At 45.2% G+C, this 15030-nt stretch overlaps 1 protein-coding gene and 1 long non-coding RNA gene across 4 annotated transcripts in view; one reads left to right on the top strand and one right to left on the bottom strand.

Moving 5' to 3' along the window:
- LOC142491535 (uncharacterized) overlaps positions 1-13813 on the bottom strand; it is a 258875-nt gene extending 245062 nt beyond the window's left edge. The window contains exon 1 of the long non-coding RNA XR_012800421.1: positions 13758-13813. This is a non-coding gene — a long non-coding RNA (uncharacterized LOC142491535). The remainder of the gene's footprint in view (positions 1-13757) is intronic.
- Positions 1-15030, top strand: part of SLC6A4 (solute carrier family 6 member 4) — a 122545-nt gene that overhangs the window by 52414 nt on the left and 55101 nt on the right. For all 3 annotated transcript variants that reach the window (XM_075594235.1, XM_075594234.1, XM_075594236.1), the window contains 2 exons: positions 12517-13083; positions 14749-14883. In XM_075594235.1, the coding sequence (XP_075450350.1) occupies positions 12639-13083; positions 14749-14883 (580 nt within the window). In that variant the 5' untranslated portion in view covers positions 12517-12638. The remainder of the gene's footprint in view (positions 1-12516; positions 13084-14748; positions 14884-15030) is intronic.

Genomic DNA, 15030 nt, shown 5'->3' on the forward strand with positions numbered 1-15030 from the left:
CTTTAATTAATCATTAACTTTATTTTGATGGTGTTGCAGGCCAATGAGATTTACTTGCATGTGTAGGATATTCTGTTACAAGAATTTCCTTTCATACACAAAATTAAGTGAAATAGAGCAATGTGCTCTGTGCTGGAGAAAGGGCTATTGCAGCCCGAAAAGTTGCTTCTGGATACCTGTGAAACAACTATGCTACAGTAAATGTGAGTTTTCTTTTTTTGCCTATGTAGCCCCCCTTTAGTACCTACTAGTTAGTGTGAGGGGTTAACAGCCTTAGAGGGTTAAATGTGTGGGTTCATACTGTGTAACGCCCCCTCCCCTCACATGGTACTGGGTAACATTGGCAGAAACTAAGCCATGCCCACTTTCTGCCTGGTAATAGTGACACCACCAGTACAATATATGTACTGAGGAGAAGATTCTATAACTCGAGTTCCTGGAGGAGTAACAGTGGAGGAGCCTTACTGATATAGTGTAGATATGTTCCTACTGCATATGTATATAGAAGTAGGTAAGAAGGATCTGTCCCTGTTTATTATGTTGTAGTTAGGGCAAGTGTCCCTTCAGAGAGTACCCACTGAGTTGAACAGAGTAGTTCACAGCAGAGTAGGGAAATAACTACAGAGGTCCCTATGAGAGGGAGTCCAGGGTGTGACAGGATCCGCTCACCAGGCAAGTCCATATTGTCCTCAGTACCAGTCTGCCTCGAACTGGCCGTTAAGATAGAGAAGCGGGACATGAATCCCTTAACAGTGTTGAGTCGGCCAGGGACTGAAAAAGGGCTCATAGTGACAGAGCATAACAGGCGTTATGCAGAACGAGGAGACGCATCAACAGGGGTGTAACTACACTACAGCAAAAGCCTGCAAAGCAGCGGGGACCAAGAGCAGGGGGGAACATGAGCAGGGGGGATTGAGTAAAAGAGAGGGAGATTGAGTGTGAGGAGGGGAGGGGGGTTGAGTGTGAGAGGAAGGGGGATTGAGTGTGAGAGGAATGGGGGGATTGAGTGTGAGAGGACAGGGAAACTGAGTGTGAGAGGAGGGGAAATAGAGCAAGAGAGGAGGGGCAATTGAGTAAGAGAGGAGGGGGAATTGAGTAAGAGAGGAATTGAGTAAGAGAGGAGGGGGACTTGAGTAAGAGAGGAAGGGGAATTGAGTAAGAGAGGAGGGGGAATTGAGTAAGAGAGGAATTGAGTAAGAGAGGAGAGGAAATTGAGTAAGAGAGGAATTGAGTAAGAGAGGAGTGGGAATTGAGTAAGAGAGGAATTGAGTAAGAGAGGAGGGGGAATTGAGTGTGAATGTTAAAGAGGAGGGGGAAGAGTAAGATCGTTAAAGAGGAGGGATGAAGAGTGAGAGTTATAGAGGCGGTGGGATGGTGAGAGAGTTAGAGATTAGGGGGATGCGTGAGACACATAGTTTGGTGGTGACATCTAGTAAATTGTGCACCCACTATATTCTATTGCAATAGTTACATCATTGTTCTAAAGAACCTTTGGTGTTGTTCACCCCTTAGGACGTTGGTTATACACAGATTTAAGGGTCAACAAATCAAGATGACCACGATTCTGAGCCACAAAATGACATTAATTGAATAATGTTGATTGCCAAGAGCCTTCATTAAAGTCTAGTAAACCGCATGTGATGGCTTCCAATAGGCCAGGCACACTCAAATTCAGTGTGACCAAATAGTAATTAATTTCCAGCCTTTGTGATTACATTATTTCTAGAGAGAGTTTCACAGGAAAACAGAAATAAAGGATGTTAAATATTTTGGAGGATTTAGATTTGTTAAACCTAGTTCCTCTTAAATCCATAGGAGCAGGTAGAGGAGTGGACACAATCTTACAGCATGTGCTGTTATTCACATGTAATTTTCCAATCCCACTAAAGTGGTCAGCACACGTAATGCAACCACAGATTATAGCAGATTATCTGCCCTCTACTAACATAGGTTTTCTGGATTGGGAAATGTGTCATAAAGAACTGAGCTTTTCTGAGAGGGTTTACAATGATAAAAGGATATTTTACACCAACTATTGGAGGCCTACCTTCAACGAATGGGGAATATTATTATTCATGGTGCAATGTTTTCAATACTTTGACAGGAGTCACGAATCTTCAAAATTCAACATTGTAACTCTCAAACACTACAGCTTTTGTACAGAATCTATTTTTTCTCTTCAACAAATGTAACCCTGCTTACAGCAAAGAGTTGTTTGCTTTTATTTATTTTTTAAAGAATTTAAGCACTTTTCCTCTGAATGGAGGAGTGACTGTCCTTATCAGAGAGCCAGTAACGATAAGGGACATCATACAAGAGGAAATAGAGCTGCTCCAAAGTCTCAGCTCACAGAGTTTACAAATGAATTAAAAAAATTATTTATAAATACTTGTAGCTGTGGGATTTTGATAAAAAGCATTAATCACCCAGGCTTAACCTCTTAAACCTGTTACTGCCGTTGCTAAAACTTTGGTCCAAGGGGGGTCTGTCCCTTTAAAGATAGGGTTGACCCTATTTGTCCCGGCAAAAACCCAAGACAAATGTTGCGCATGCGCCGTCGCGAGCACTGAGTGTGCATCTGCGAAAGTCAAGCGATGGCTGCACATGCGCAAATGGCGAGCGTCAACCGCGCATGCGCGATGAGCGCTTGCCGGCCATGCGTGCGCAATCGGCATTTGCGGCCCGCTTATGCGCAATTTGCACGTGCTGACCACTTGTGTGGATGTGCGATCGGAGTTTGCCCGCCTATCAAGTGTCGATCGCGCATGTGCACAAGCGGCCAGCGAGCACCGATCGCGCATGCGCGGCCAGAACAGAGAAAAATTCAGTCCCTTAAGTCAGTACTTGGTAGAAGCACCTTTTGCAGCAAATACTGCTATGAGTCTTTTTGGACAGGTCTCTAACACCGTAGCTTTGCACAGTAGGGTGGTGACGTTTTTGCCCATTCTTCACGGGAAAATTGATCCAGTTCTGATAAGTTTGTTGGGGATCGTCGATGGACTGCAATCTTAGTTTCACCATAAATGTTCGATTGGATTCAAGCCAGGACTTTGACTGGGCCACTCAAGAACATTCATTCTCTTCTTGTTCAACCACTCCAGTGTGGCTTTGGCTTTGTGCTTCGGGCCATTGTCCTGCTGAAATGTGACTTTCCTCCCCAGTTTCAGACTCTTGGCTGACTCAAACAGGTTTTCCTCAAGGATTTGCCTGTACTTTGCACAGGCACAGGTACTGTACATTGACATACAGTGAGAAATGATTTCTGTATCACTTTAATTGAAACGCTTATTTTTTGGGAAGACTTTTAGAGTCTTATTCAGCAACACACAGAGCAGAGCAGGCGCCCAAAAATTGCCATTCAAGTCAGTGGCAGCTTTTGACAAATCGCGGCGCAATTAGCCGCTACTGATCATATTAAATAATCTTGTGACACTTCTTATTGCTGTGTCTTTGTGGAATATTCAGACTATGTTGCGTAAAGCAAAGGCAAACAATTTGCAAATCAGATCAATTGCAATCCAAAATTGGCGTCACGTTTTGCTCACTTAAAGACGTGATCCATCAACTTATGCGCGGTAGGATTATAGGTTTTCGCGTTTACATTGCATGCGGAATTTAAAAAAATACCTGGGAAAATATGTTCTTGTTTTATGAAATGAACTACAGATCAGGTTTGGGAAATGTGTCCTCTTTGTGAATTCATGTTTTGTTACATTCACTGCCACTATTTGCAAGTTATGAAATATTGAAGTTAAAATTATTGTTATATTACCTTTACTTAACTATTTCATCCCAATTACATACCTCATCGTGAAATCCTCCTGTCGTTTACTGTTTTCTATTTATAGTTATGTGTAATTACATATGTAAGGCCCCATTAAACATGTCCATTATTATGGATTCTTAAAGAGCTGTGTTTGAACTCAGACATCATCATTGCAATTTCAAATTCGCTGAGTGACTCAGTTAGTACAGAAAAGTGAAGGGAATAATGCATAAACTATGTATTGAGTATTCTGTAGCATGCCCAGTTGTAATATGTTGGTATGTCTACTTGTCTAGTGAATAGACCCATGTTAGTGGGACAGGCTGCTCTAATCCATGACCTCAGAACCTGCAATGCTGCTTACCGGACCCCTTCGCCCGAAACATAGCCGCAAATAAAGCACAGACACAAAGGTCTCCTGTTGCCCACAACATTTGTTTAAATACAGTAACACAGGAGTGCTAACCCTGCCACAGGTAAGGCCAGTGGAGCTCAAACCATGGCCCGCAAACCTCTCAAGCCAGACCTCGCACAGTCCCAGCCACTCAGCCGACTCATCTTCAGCTGCGAGATGGGCCCCAGGTACCCAAAGTACAATGCGCCCTGCCCACTTGCCAATCTTTACCACCACCAGACATTACCATGGCATCACCGAGCTCCGCTTGGCAAGGTTACCCCGCACTTACCCCTCAACCAGCTGCCAGCAACCGGCTATTTAATGTCCTTAAACTAGCCCTGGACCGCCAGCCCCGCAGAAACCTTCCAAACCCCGATGTAAAGGAACATTAACTGAGACAACCCCTGAGATAATCAACCGCGCAAATGGAACAAACTAAACCAACTCCGCCCTCCAGAGCGGACAAAACGCCTCTTAGAAAGATCACTACGTTTTATTATACCCATGAAATACCAACGTTTCAGTGGAATAATACGGACCTTGTCAAGGTGAGGGCTTTAGAAAACAAAAATGTAAAAAAAAAACACTTTAAATACCCTCTACACTCACCCACAAGTGCTCTGAATACCAATCCCATGATCCCGCTGATCGCCTACGTGACGCATGCGCGGTAACATCAGTGTATATGCAACATTGCCTAACATGATGGTGTCATCGCGACATCACCATGGTAGCATATAGTATGTACACTGAAGTACACAACACGCCTCTCCCCCGCTCTTACGCCACTATACGAATATGTTCTTATGTTTTTACTCGACCAGGGATTTTTTACGCCCCCAGAAACTGCCACCCTGTGCAAATGTACGTGCTGTAGCATTGATCGTGCCAGCCCTGTCACGACTTGTAACGATACACCCTAAATAGCAAGGGACACCTACACAACGAAAAATAATGCACATTGATTCAAAATTACATCTATTCAGAATGGCACTTTTTGCGCCTATTTAGCAGCAAAAACAAGCTTGATACACATTCAAATGTTTTATAGATATTTGTATTTATTCATTCAAATAATCAATTTTATGTAGTTTGTCCCCTTAGGGACCAAAACATTTACACTACTAACTTATAAATCTGTTGACTCTAAAGCAGGGGTGGGGAACGTCCGGCCCGCGTATAAGGCCCGCAAAATCATTTGGTCCGGCCCTCGTGTATGTGTGTGTGTGTGTGTGTGTCACTGTCACTGTGTGTGTGTGTCACTCTGTGTGTGTGTGTCACTGTGTGTGTGTGTGTGTGTGTGTGTGTGTCACTGTCACTGTGTGTGTGTGTCACTGTCACTGTGTGTGGCTGTATCCGCCCCTCCAAATTCCATCAACATGGCTGCGCGAAGTCACGTAATGCACATTGCCATAACGAGACGCTCCATTACGTCACGCGGCATCAAGTTGACATGACAATGAGACGTATTATGGCGCCGAGGCATCACGTGATGCCACATTGTCATGGCAACATGTCACCGCCTGCCGTTAGTGTCTCGTTGTCATGGCAACAGGGTGCATCACGTGATGTAATTTGTTTTATAATTTTTTTTTTAATGTTTCCCGGTCTTTCATTTTGAAAATCTGGTCACCCTAAGCAAGTGGTAAGTCTGCTCCATGCCTCCCTTGCTTTCCCCTTGCTCCGATTCCCCCCCCCCCCTGCTCCGATTTCCCCCCCCCCGCTCCGATTTCCCCCCCCCCGCTCCGATTTCCCCCCCCGCGCTCTGGTTTCCCCCCCCCCTGCTCCGATTTCCCCCCCCTGCTCCGATTCCCCCCCCGCTCCGATTTCCCCCCCCCCGCTCCGATTCCTCCCCCTCCCCCCCAGCGCACGTCCAAGTCCAGAGCAGCAGCAGCCGCCTGAGGTGATGAAGGACCTGAGTATCACCAGGGCGGCGCAGGTAAGCAGCGCTCTGGGGGGGTATAAGAGGAGTGGGGCTTGGGGGATGGGGGGGGAGGGGGTATAAGAGGAGTGGGGCTTGGAGGATGGGGGGGGAGGGGGTATAAGAGGAGTGGGGCTTGGGGGAGGGGGTATAAGTGGCTTGGGGAATGGAAGAACGAGTCTGCAGAGGGAGAGATACCTCACTACCGTCTCTCCTCCTCCCCACACCAGGCAGCAGCTGCGGAGGAGGGCACCTGCTCCGCAGTGCCGCAGTGTAAGATGAGAGGGAGCTATGCAGGGCCCTGACAGGGGAAGGGCAGGAGGGCCCTGGGACACCACCAGGCCTGTCACTCAGTCACTGAGTGACACCTAATCCCAGCATCATTGGTCTCCTTGACTTCAATACATGTTGTATGATTAACTTTTGCAGACACCCCCCTCCCCCCACCCAATGATCTGTGCCCCATAAAATGACTCAGTGTGATCTAAGCTGTCAGACTGTCCTTCATGCATCTCAAATTGCCACTTCTTGCAGCTGATTGTCATTCTTGTTTAGAGAGTGTCTGAAAGTGAGTGAGAGAGTGAGTGAGTGTATGCGTGAGAGGCTCTGATTTCTCTGTGTGTGTGTGTGTGTGTATACAGACACCAACCCACAGTCAGTCATAGTGTCCCACCACCCAAGTGTCAGTCAGTCAGTCACCCAAGTGTCAGTCAGTCACCCAAGTGTCAGTCAGTCAGTCACCCAAGTGTCAGTCAGTCAAAAACCTGGAAATCCAGTTGCGAGTAGCAACATCATCAATACCAGCTAACATCACACGCCTCACCAAAGAGAAGCAGTTCCAGCCATCACATTAGGGGTGAGTTAATTAAATGTTTGACCAAATATAGCAGGCTAATTTTTAAGTTGATAATTTTGTATGGCCCGCGAATGATGTTATAAATATCCAAATGGCCCTTAGCAGAAAAAAGGTTCCCCACCCCTGCTGTAAAGCATGACTTTCTACCTGATTGCTGTCAAGCACAAACATTACCAACTTCTTCGGTTCTGAGAACTGGAAGAAGAAAAAAACCCCATTGTTGATGACCTGATAAAAAAAGGTATTATTGCCGACCCTAATTGCTCATTGGCTTTCAAACACTGGAAGCCAAACATCTATAGGGAATGATCTTCCAGTTGGTTAGAGGGCGGCAAGAACGGACACTGCACAAAATCAACAAAGCAGAATTGACAAGGTCTATTTGTTAGACTGATTCTTGTTATTGTGTTAGAGGGGAATAAGAATCCAAGTAACTAGTAATTCTGAATCATTCAATTGACCATAGTTAGAGATCTAGGCTGTTGGTTTAAAGGTCCTTCTCAGGTACAGTAAGAAGACTGTGACCAAAGGGAGTGGGTGGGGGTATTTTACTGTAATGTAACTAGACAGTGAGAAAGGGTTCAGTATATAAGGGCTGCGCATTATTAGATACAACAGGATCCCATAGTGATGCATGCAGAGTAAAAACCTCTATAATTACAATATAACGTTTAATCGACCATGTAAAAGAATGAGAAGGGGGAAATGAAAATATATTAAAATACTAGAGCAGCGACCTGTAGTGCTGATAGGGCAATAAGTCCCGTGAGGCTAGTAGCTGCCAGAGGTAAATATAAGTGGTGGTGAATGCTAAATGCTATGATATAGTCAGTAGCATGGGATGTGTCGTGTATTCGACCTAAGGGGTCAAAATCTAGAAGCACTATGGCCCAGATATACATTGCACTGTTATTGACTTAATCAGGCTTAAGGAGGCGCCGCTGATTGATTAACTTAAGTTAATGTATCGTGCTAACGGGTATCTTCAAAGCTCACTAACACAGTTTTAAGTGCTGTTTTTCAGACATAACAGGCCTTGCATTAGTATAACAGACATTAGTGCTAATAATATGTGTAACCTCTCTACTTTTAGCTCTTAGACTTATGACTATTGCTGAGGCGGGGGCCTGAGTCCCTATGGATAACTTACTGGGCCACACATGCCTACGGTCAGACGGTGGGAAGAAGGCAGACACAGTATACGAATGGTACAAAGGGTTTACTGTACCCTTAATAACTTGGGCAACTTACAATGATAATCTAGTTCCCAATAACGCTTCGCAGGTGTGAGTCAGTGACAGTGGTGCTTTAGCCCCCCAATCCTGGGTGTATTGGCTTTGTGATGTTGCCGACACACTGTGGGAGCTCTTTTTTTGTGCTAACTGTTGCAGGTCTGTACATCGAAAAACAGTGCTTCGGTGCCGCTGTGCTTTGTAGCTGTTGAGGGTCCCCTCTGACAACACCCGAACTCTCGATCACATCCAGACTGTAACTCTGCTCCTTCTGTCACGTGCACACGTTCACACTCTGCAAACCTCGACCCAACCTGTTAGAACTCGGGTCCACGCAGATCTGATATCAAAATGCTCCCCCTTTTAAAGACTCATCCCCTTCTTAGTCCCCATCTTCCATGGCCGTTATTACTGGCTGCTCTCATGTCCATACAGTTACATGTCCAGAGCATATTGGGCAGAAACCAGCCAGGGGGCAGTGTGAGTGGGTGGAGCTCATCACACAGGGGTTACATATGCAAAAGAGGTGTTCCCTGCAGGGCCGCCGACAGAGTCCCTGGGGCCCAGGACTAGAACTTCGACTGGGGCCCCGAACCCCCCCTGTGTCGGCGCCTTGCCCCCCACATGTTGATGACCTGCCCCCTGTGTCAGCAGCCTTGTGAGCCTTCCCCTTTCATACGTGTATTTCTCTCCCTCCTCTCTCTTTTCCCCTCACTCTTCCTCACTCTCGCCTCCCCCTCTTACACCTCATCTCTTCTCTCTCCCCCCCCCTCTGCTTTCACTCAATTACCCCCTCTCCCTCAAACCCACTCCCTCAAACCTCCCCCTCAAACTAAATTCCCTCTCCTTTCCTGGCCACACACACAATTCCCCCTAAAACCCATACAATTCCCCCTCCCACACTGCCACACAACCATCCACCCATACACCCTCCCAATGCAGACATCACTACCCGCCAAATACAGACAATATTATCCCCCACATACAGACACCACTACACACCCCCAGATGCAAACACCACTACACACCCCCAGATACAAACACCACTACACCCCCCAGATACAAACACCACTACACACCCCCAGATGCAAACACCACTACACACCCCCAGATACAAACACCACTACACCCCCCAGATACAAACACCACTACACACCCCCAGATACAAACACCACTACACACCCCCAGATACAAACACCACTACACACCCCCAGATACAAACACCACTACACACCCCCAGATACAAACACCACTACACACCCCCAGATACAAACACCACTACACACCCCCAGATACAAACACCACTACACACCCCCAGATACAAACACCACTACACACCCCCAGATACAAACACCACTACACACCCCCAGATACAAACACCACTACACACCCCCAGATACAAACACCACTACACACCCCCAGATACAAACACCACTCACTATTACCCCAACCCAGATGCAATAACCACTACCCCTCCTTGCGGGTACAATTACCACTACCCCCCCAAATACAATTACCACCACTACCCCCCCAAATATAATTACCACCACCCCCAGATACAATTGCCCCGACCCCCTCCCCAAGTACAATTACCCCCACAAATACAATTCCCCCCCCCCCCACCACCACCACAAATACAATTACCACTTTGCTGCCGGGCCCTTGCTCTCCCCAGCTGCTGCCGCCTCTCTCCACGCCGGTGCATACCGGAAGCTGGGCCTGACTTCAGTGTGCACACAGCATCCGGTGCGCACCATCGGGAGAGAGAGGCAGCAGCTGGGGAGACCCAGGACATGGCAGCAGCAGCGATAGACCCGGCAGCTGGACACCGAAGTTCCAGCGCCGGCCATCCAGGTTCCTCACAGCTACCGGTCCCGGGACACTTGTCTCAGCTCTCCCCCCCTGTCTGCGGCCTTGGTTCTATATAACAACGCCACCGACCCCCATTATAGTTAACGCAGTGATTTAACAATGCGTTACTCAGGTCCCACCTAAAGGTGGCATTATCACCCTCCAGACCCTGAAATATGGGTTATGCTGGAGAGAGACAGAGGGCAGTGAGACCTCTTTCCTAAATATCTCATGTGCTAGGGGGGAGGAGTGCGAGGGGGGAGGAGTGTGAGGGATGAGAGGGGGTGAGGGGTGCGAGGGGAGAGGACATGGCATCCCCTGGATAGAGTAGAGGTCACAGCTCAATTACTAAGCAGCAAACCAGCCAACATATGAAAACTCCTTTCAGTGAGATTTGTGAAGAAAATGCACGAGCTTTCTAAGACTTTCACTGACTTGCATTGGAACAAGAAGGAAATATCTTTAAGGAGATCTGTGTTTAGATTTAAAAAAAGCAAGGATTGTCCTTGATAAATTGGGAGTTTGGAGACTTGGCCAGTGTGCTAAGCCTTGTGCTGCCTCTGACGTGCCTGTGACTAAGCAGTGAGTACCAAGTGATTACTCACATATCATGTAGGGTTACATATAATAATATAGAGTATCATTATTAGCCCATTACGTGATGCAAAGACTTCATGCTCAATGCCAGTGTTAGTGCAAAGGATTATCATTTGGGTGCGTACGCAATGCTCAGTATTGGAAGCCATTGTTTGTTGAAAGTGATCCAGTGGTGATGGCTCGTTTTTTGAAGCTGTAAAAAAGAAACATTTCCAATCAACGGTGCCAGCTCCATGTAACTTTATCTTCGTGTCTACGAAGCACCAAAAAATGAAAACGTTAAGTTCTTTTGTAGAGGAAGCCAGTGTATTTCTAAATCCCATAATACTGTGCATGTACCAAACACTATGGGGGAAAAAAAGAAGAGAAAATGATTACTGAATCTTTGAAAAATCTGTCATTGGATAGTGGTTATATTGAATTACTGTGTGCATGTTTTTTGTGAAATATTGCCACTTCCAGCAGCGCCCCTTCTTGCTTCACCATTCTTCCATTGCAGTGGTGGGCTGCCCGTCAGGGCATTGGCACTTGCATTGCTTGTAATGTAGGTGGGTTATGTATCAAACGATTCCCAGCAGCAAAACTGGGGCAAAGTGGTACAAACATAGCACTAGATTTATCAAAATAAGAAGTGCAATTGAAAGTAATGGAGTTTGTTCTCTTTGCTAACCAGGTGCTATTTTATTGCTCCACTTTTGCAGCCAGAATGACGTTGTTACGTTACCTCTGTATTTCTGAGTTCAGTCTCTTTCTTGATTTCCATACAAGGCACCGGCGTTCATCACTCTTTCAAAATGGGTGAAAAAAAAGTAGACATACAGAATGCGTCGTTTTTCTGTAGGTTCAGTACTGCAACCTGCATTAAACCCCACAGTAATTTCTGTATCTACGGTACAGGATCACAGAACATTGAAGACACCTTTTTTCATTGGAGTATCCCTTCTCACAGAAATCTTCACTTGTGTCTATGGCAAAGAGCAGGCTAATGAAATGTGTCCCAATGTATTAAGCATTTCTCATTGTGATCACACAAGGTGACCACATTCCACCCATTGCAACCCAGAGATGGCTGCACTACCAATAATTGATTGTCTCACTTGGTTTTTCCCAAATTTGACTAAAGTTATAATAATAATAGCATGTTCTTGTATAGCGCTGCTAGTTTTTTTATTTTTTTTTACGTAGCGCTTTACAGAGACATTTTGCAGGCACAAGTCCCTGCCCTGTGGAGCTTACAATCTATGTTTTTGGTGCCTGATGCACAGGGAGATAAAGTGACTTGCCCAAGGTCACAAGGAGCCGACACCGGGAATTGAACCAGGCTCCCCAAACTCTCAGTCAGGGTCTTTACTCACTGAGCCACTCCCTCTACCAGGGTGTGAGCTGAGTCTATGTATCTTTTTGTTATTATACAGCTATTTTAATGCCTCTGATTGTGTTTATGGGATACCCAGCCAGAAACAAAAATACAGAATTGTGCATTATTCTTTTCACTTGTTACAATTCCTCTAAATAATAGAACAAACACCATTACCTCTCATTATTCACCACCACCCATTCCCCTTGCCCCCTCCTTCCTGTTCTACTCACTACGCTCGAGACCTTCTCCCCATTGACCTATCCTCACCCATCCTACAGTACAGTATATAGATTTCCAAGATATATATACAGTACTGTACTTCTCGCCTGTCTTTGACATGTAGCAGAGGCACTTATACACCTCATCCATCCTATAGAGATATCAGGGACACACAAACATCAAAGGAATACATAGTTGCTATCTCAGTTACACACAAGGGAAACTTGTTTGTCACTAACACATCACGCAATGATTCCCCTTTCCTTCCAAGCTTCATGATGAGTTTCTTTACCATTGTGCCTTTTCTGTGGTTGCAGCCAGGCTGGTGTAACATTGGAGGAGAATTCCCCAGCGTGAAAGCCATTGACATCAGAAGAAGGTTACAGAATCCCTACCAATTGCCAATGGGCATCTGCCACACCTCTACCTAACCAAGAAGATGGAAAGAAAGCCGACCTGCAGTGAGAGCCCATCTCTGGGCTCGGAAAAAGAGCCCCTGACCTGCCGGGCCCGTTCAGATTGCAAAAAAGATGGGCAGCAGCTGAGGAACTGCAAACCCTCTCTACGTCTGTCTGAAGAGCTCAACAAGGTTCATCCTAGCCCAGGGGAGAGAGGAGAGCCTGGGCATATCTCCAACAAATACTCAGCAGTGCAGAGCCCTGAGGGACCCTGCAATGGCACCAGAAATGGAGGGGATGAGGCTTCGGCCCCTGCACTCACTGTCACCCCCTCCTGCAGGGCTGAGGTGCAGCATTTGCAGACACAGGTTGGAGAGAGAGAGACTTGGAGTAAAAAAATAGACTTTCTTCTTTCAGTTATTGGCTATGCAGTGGACCTGGGCAATGTGTGGAGATTCCCTTATATCTGTTACCAGAACGGAGGAGGTCAGTACTCTAATCCTTTGTCTTCCATGAAAGTATGTCTCAATAAGAATACAGTTTTTCATAACAGAAAGATCTGTGCAGTCTAAGCCATATAGTTAGGGTGAAAGCTATATGTTACATACGGCTGCATCATCTTTCCTTAAAATAATAGGATGAGGTGTGCATCAGCTTTCATATATATAAACTATTGTATACTGTATCTCGAGCAGAGATTGTTGTGTATCTATGGGCTTAATACTTAATAACGCTGGTATGAGAAGTTAACCGCAGATGGCGATAGCATTACATAATTACTAAGATGTGCTATTTTTCAAGACACGTTCCAGCGCATTATTGCTCATTAAAATGACTGGACTGCATGCTGTCTTCCAGCACCAGAAGATACTTTATGGAGTAGCACCGCTTACTAAATATGGCCCGGTGTCTTTAATGTTTCTATATAACTCTGTGGAAGACTTATCTACCGTAGTTGATCATATAGGTATAGCTCGCTGCATTTATGGTGACACAGAATTAGAACAATGACATTCTTGCAAGGGCCATGAGCTACCTAACATTGCATGTTCGGCTAAAAGAGTCTCTGGCTCTATTGAGTTTCTCAGAGAATTTCTCTAACACAAACTTCAGAACTAGAATCCTCTCTAATACACAGGACAGGTACAGCAAATATACACTTTTATATATATATATATATATATATATATATATATATATATATATATATATATATATATATATATATATATATATATATATATATATATATATATATCAGCAAGTGCTGCAGAACCAGAGAAAGTCTGTGGGAAAACATGGGCCATGCCCAGAGGTTCAGAAGTTGAGAAATTGGCCTTGGACTTTTGGTTCAGTCAATCCCCATATCTATGCTGAAGATCACCTGTCTTTGTAACCGTGACTATACCACTGGGATTTCAGTGCAGGATTCTTCTTATTTTAATGTTTACTTCTATACCTGGTACTGTTAACAGCAGAAAGCGACATATAATAAATACTGATAATAACCAATAAGAATGTTGTACCTATATATCAGTAAATAAAGACGCCCCAATGCACATCCAATATTATTTGAGGAATTTATGTTTTTTTTTTGTTTTGTTTTTTTTAAACATTAAATATATAAATATATAATACTGTGGGGCTGTGTTTCGAGCTTGCAGTGTGCTAAGTAGGTCAATTAAGTTCTGGATTCTGCAGTGAGTTGCAATGGGATACTGGAGTCTATTTACTTAGGTCTCACGAATGCAGATGAAAGGGTAAAGCCAGTGCAGAAAAGGACAGCTGTATTCATCAAATAAGAGGAATTCTCAGTGTACCCCCATTCTAACACTTGTAATTCTTCTACATATCCCCCATTACCCTCTATGTGAGGGGTGGGCAACCCCAGTACTCAAGTACCACCAACAGGTCAGGTTTTAAGGATATCCCTGCTTCAGCACAGCTGGCTCAATCAGTGAATCAGTCAAAGACCTGAAAAATGGCCCTTGATGGCTGGAGTTGCCAACCCCTCCCCTACAGTGTGAGTGAGCACTGCCCTTTTCAATAAATGTTTTGCTCTCCTGAACTTACATTGGCTCCCCATCTGAAGCACCAGTTTATCCAATGGTCAGCGAAACAGCTATCGTTTGTAACCCTATGTCTTCTTAGGAGCTTTCCTCATCCCCTACGTGATCATGGCCATCTTTGGTGGGATCCCTCTGTTTTATATGGAGCTGGCATTGGGTCAGTATCACAGGAACGGCTGCATCTCTATATGGAGGAAAATCTGCCCCTTATTTAAAGGTAAGAGGAGGGAGCCAGCACTGGGAACGCAATGTACCTGAGAGAAAGTTAAATCGCAGACCTGACAATGAAGTGTTGCTGCAAATAGATGAAGGACGTGCATTGCCAAAGTCCCCACTTAGCAAATACACAAAACATTCTTCCTTT

This window comes from Ascaphus truei, chromosome 3, assembly GCF_040206685.1.
Source record: "Ascaphus truei isolate aAscTru1 chromosome 3, aAscTru1.hap1, whole genome shotgun sequence".
Classification (NCBI taxonomy): domain Eukaryota; kingdom Metazoa; phylum Chordata; class Amphibia; order Anura; family Ascaphidae; genus Ascaphus; species Ascaphus truei.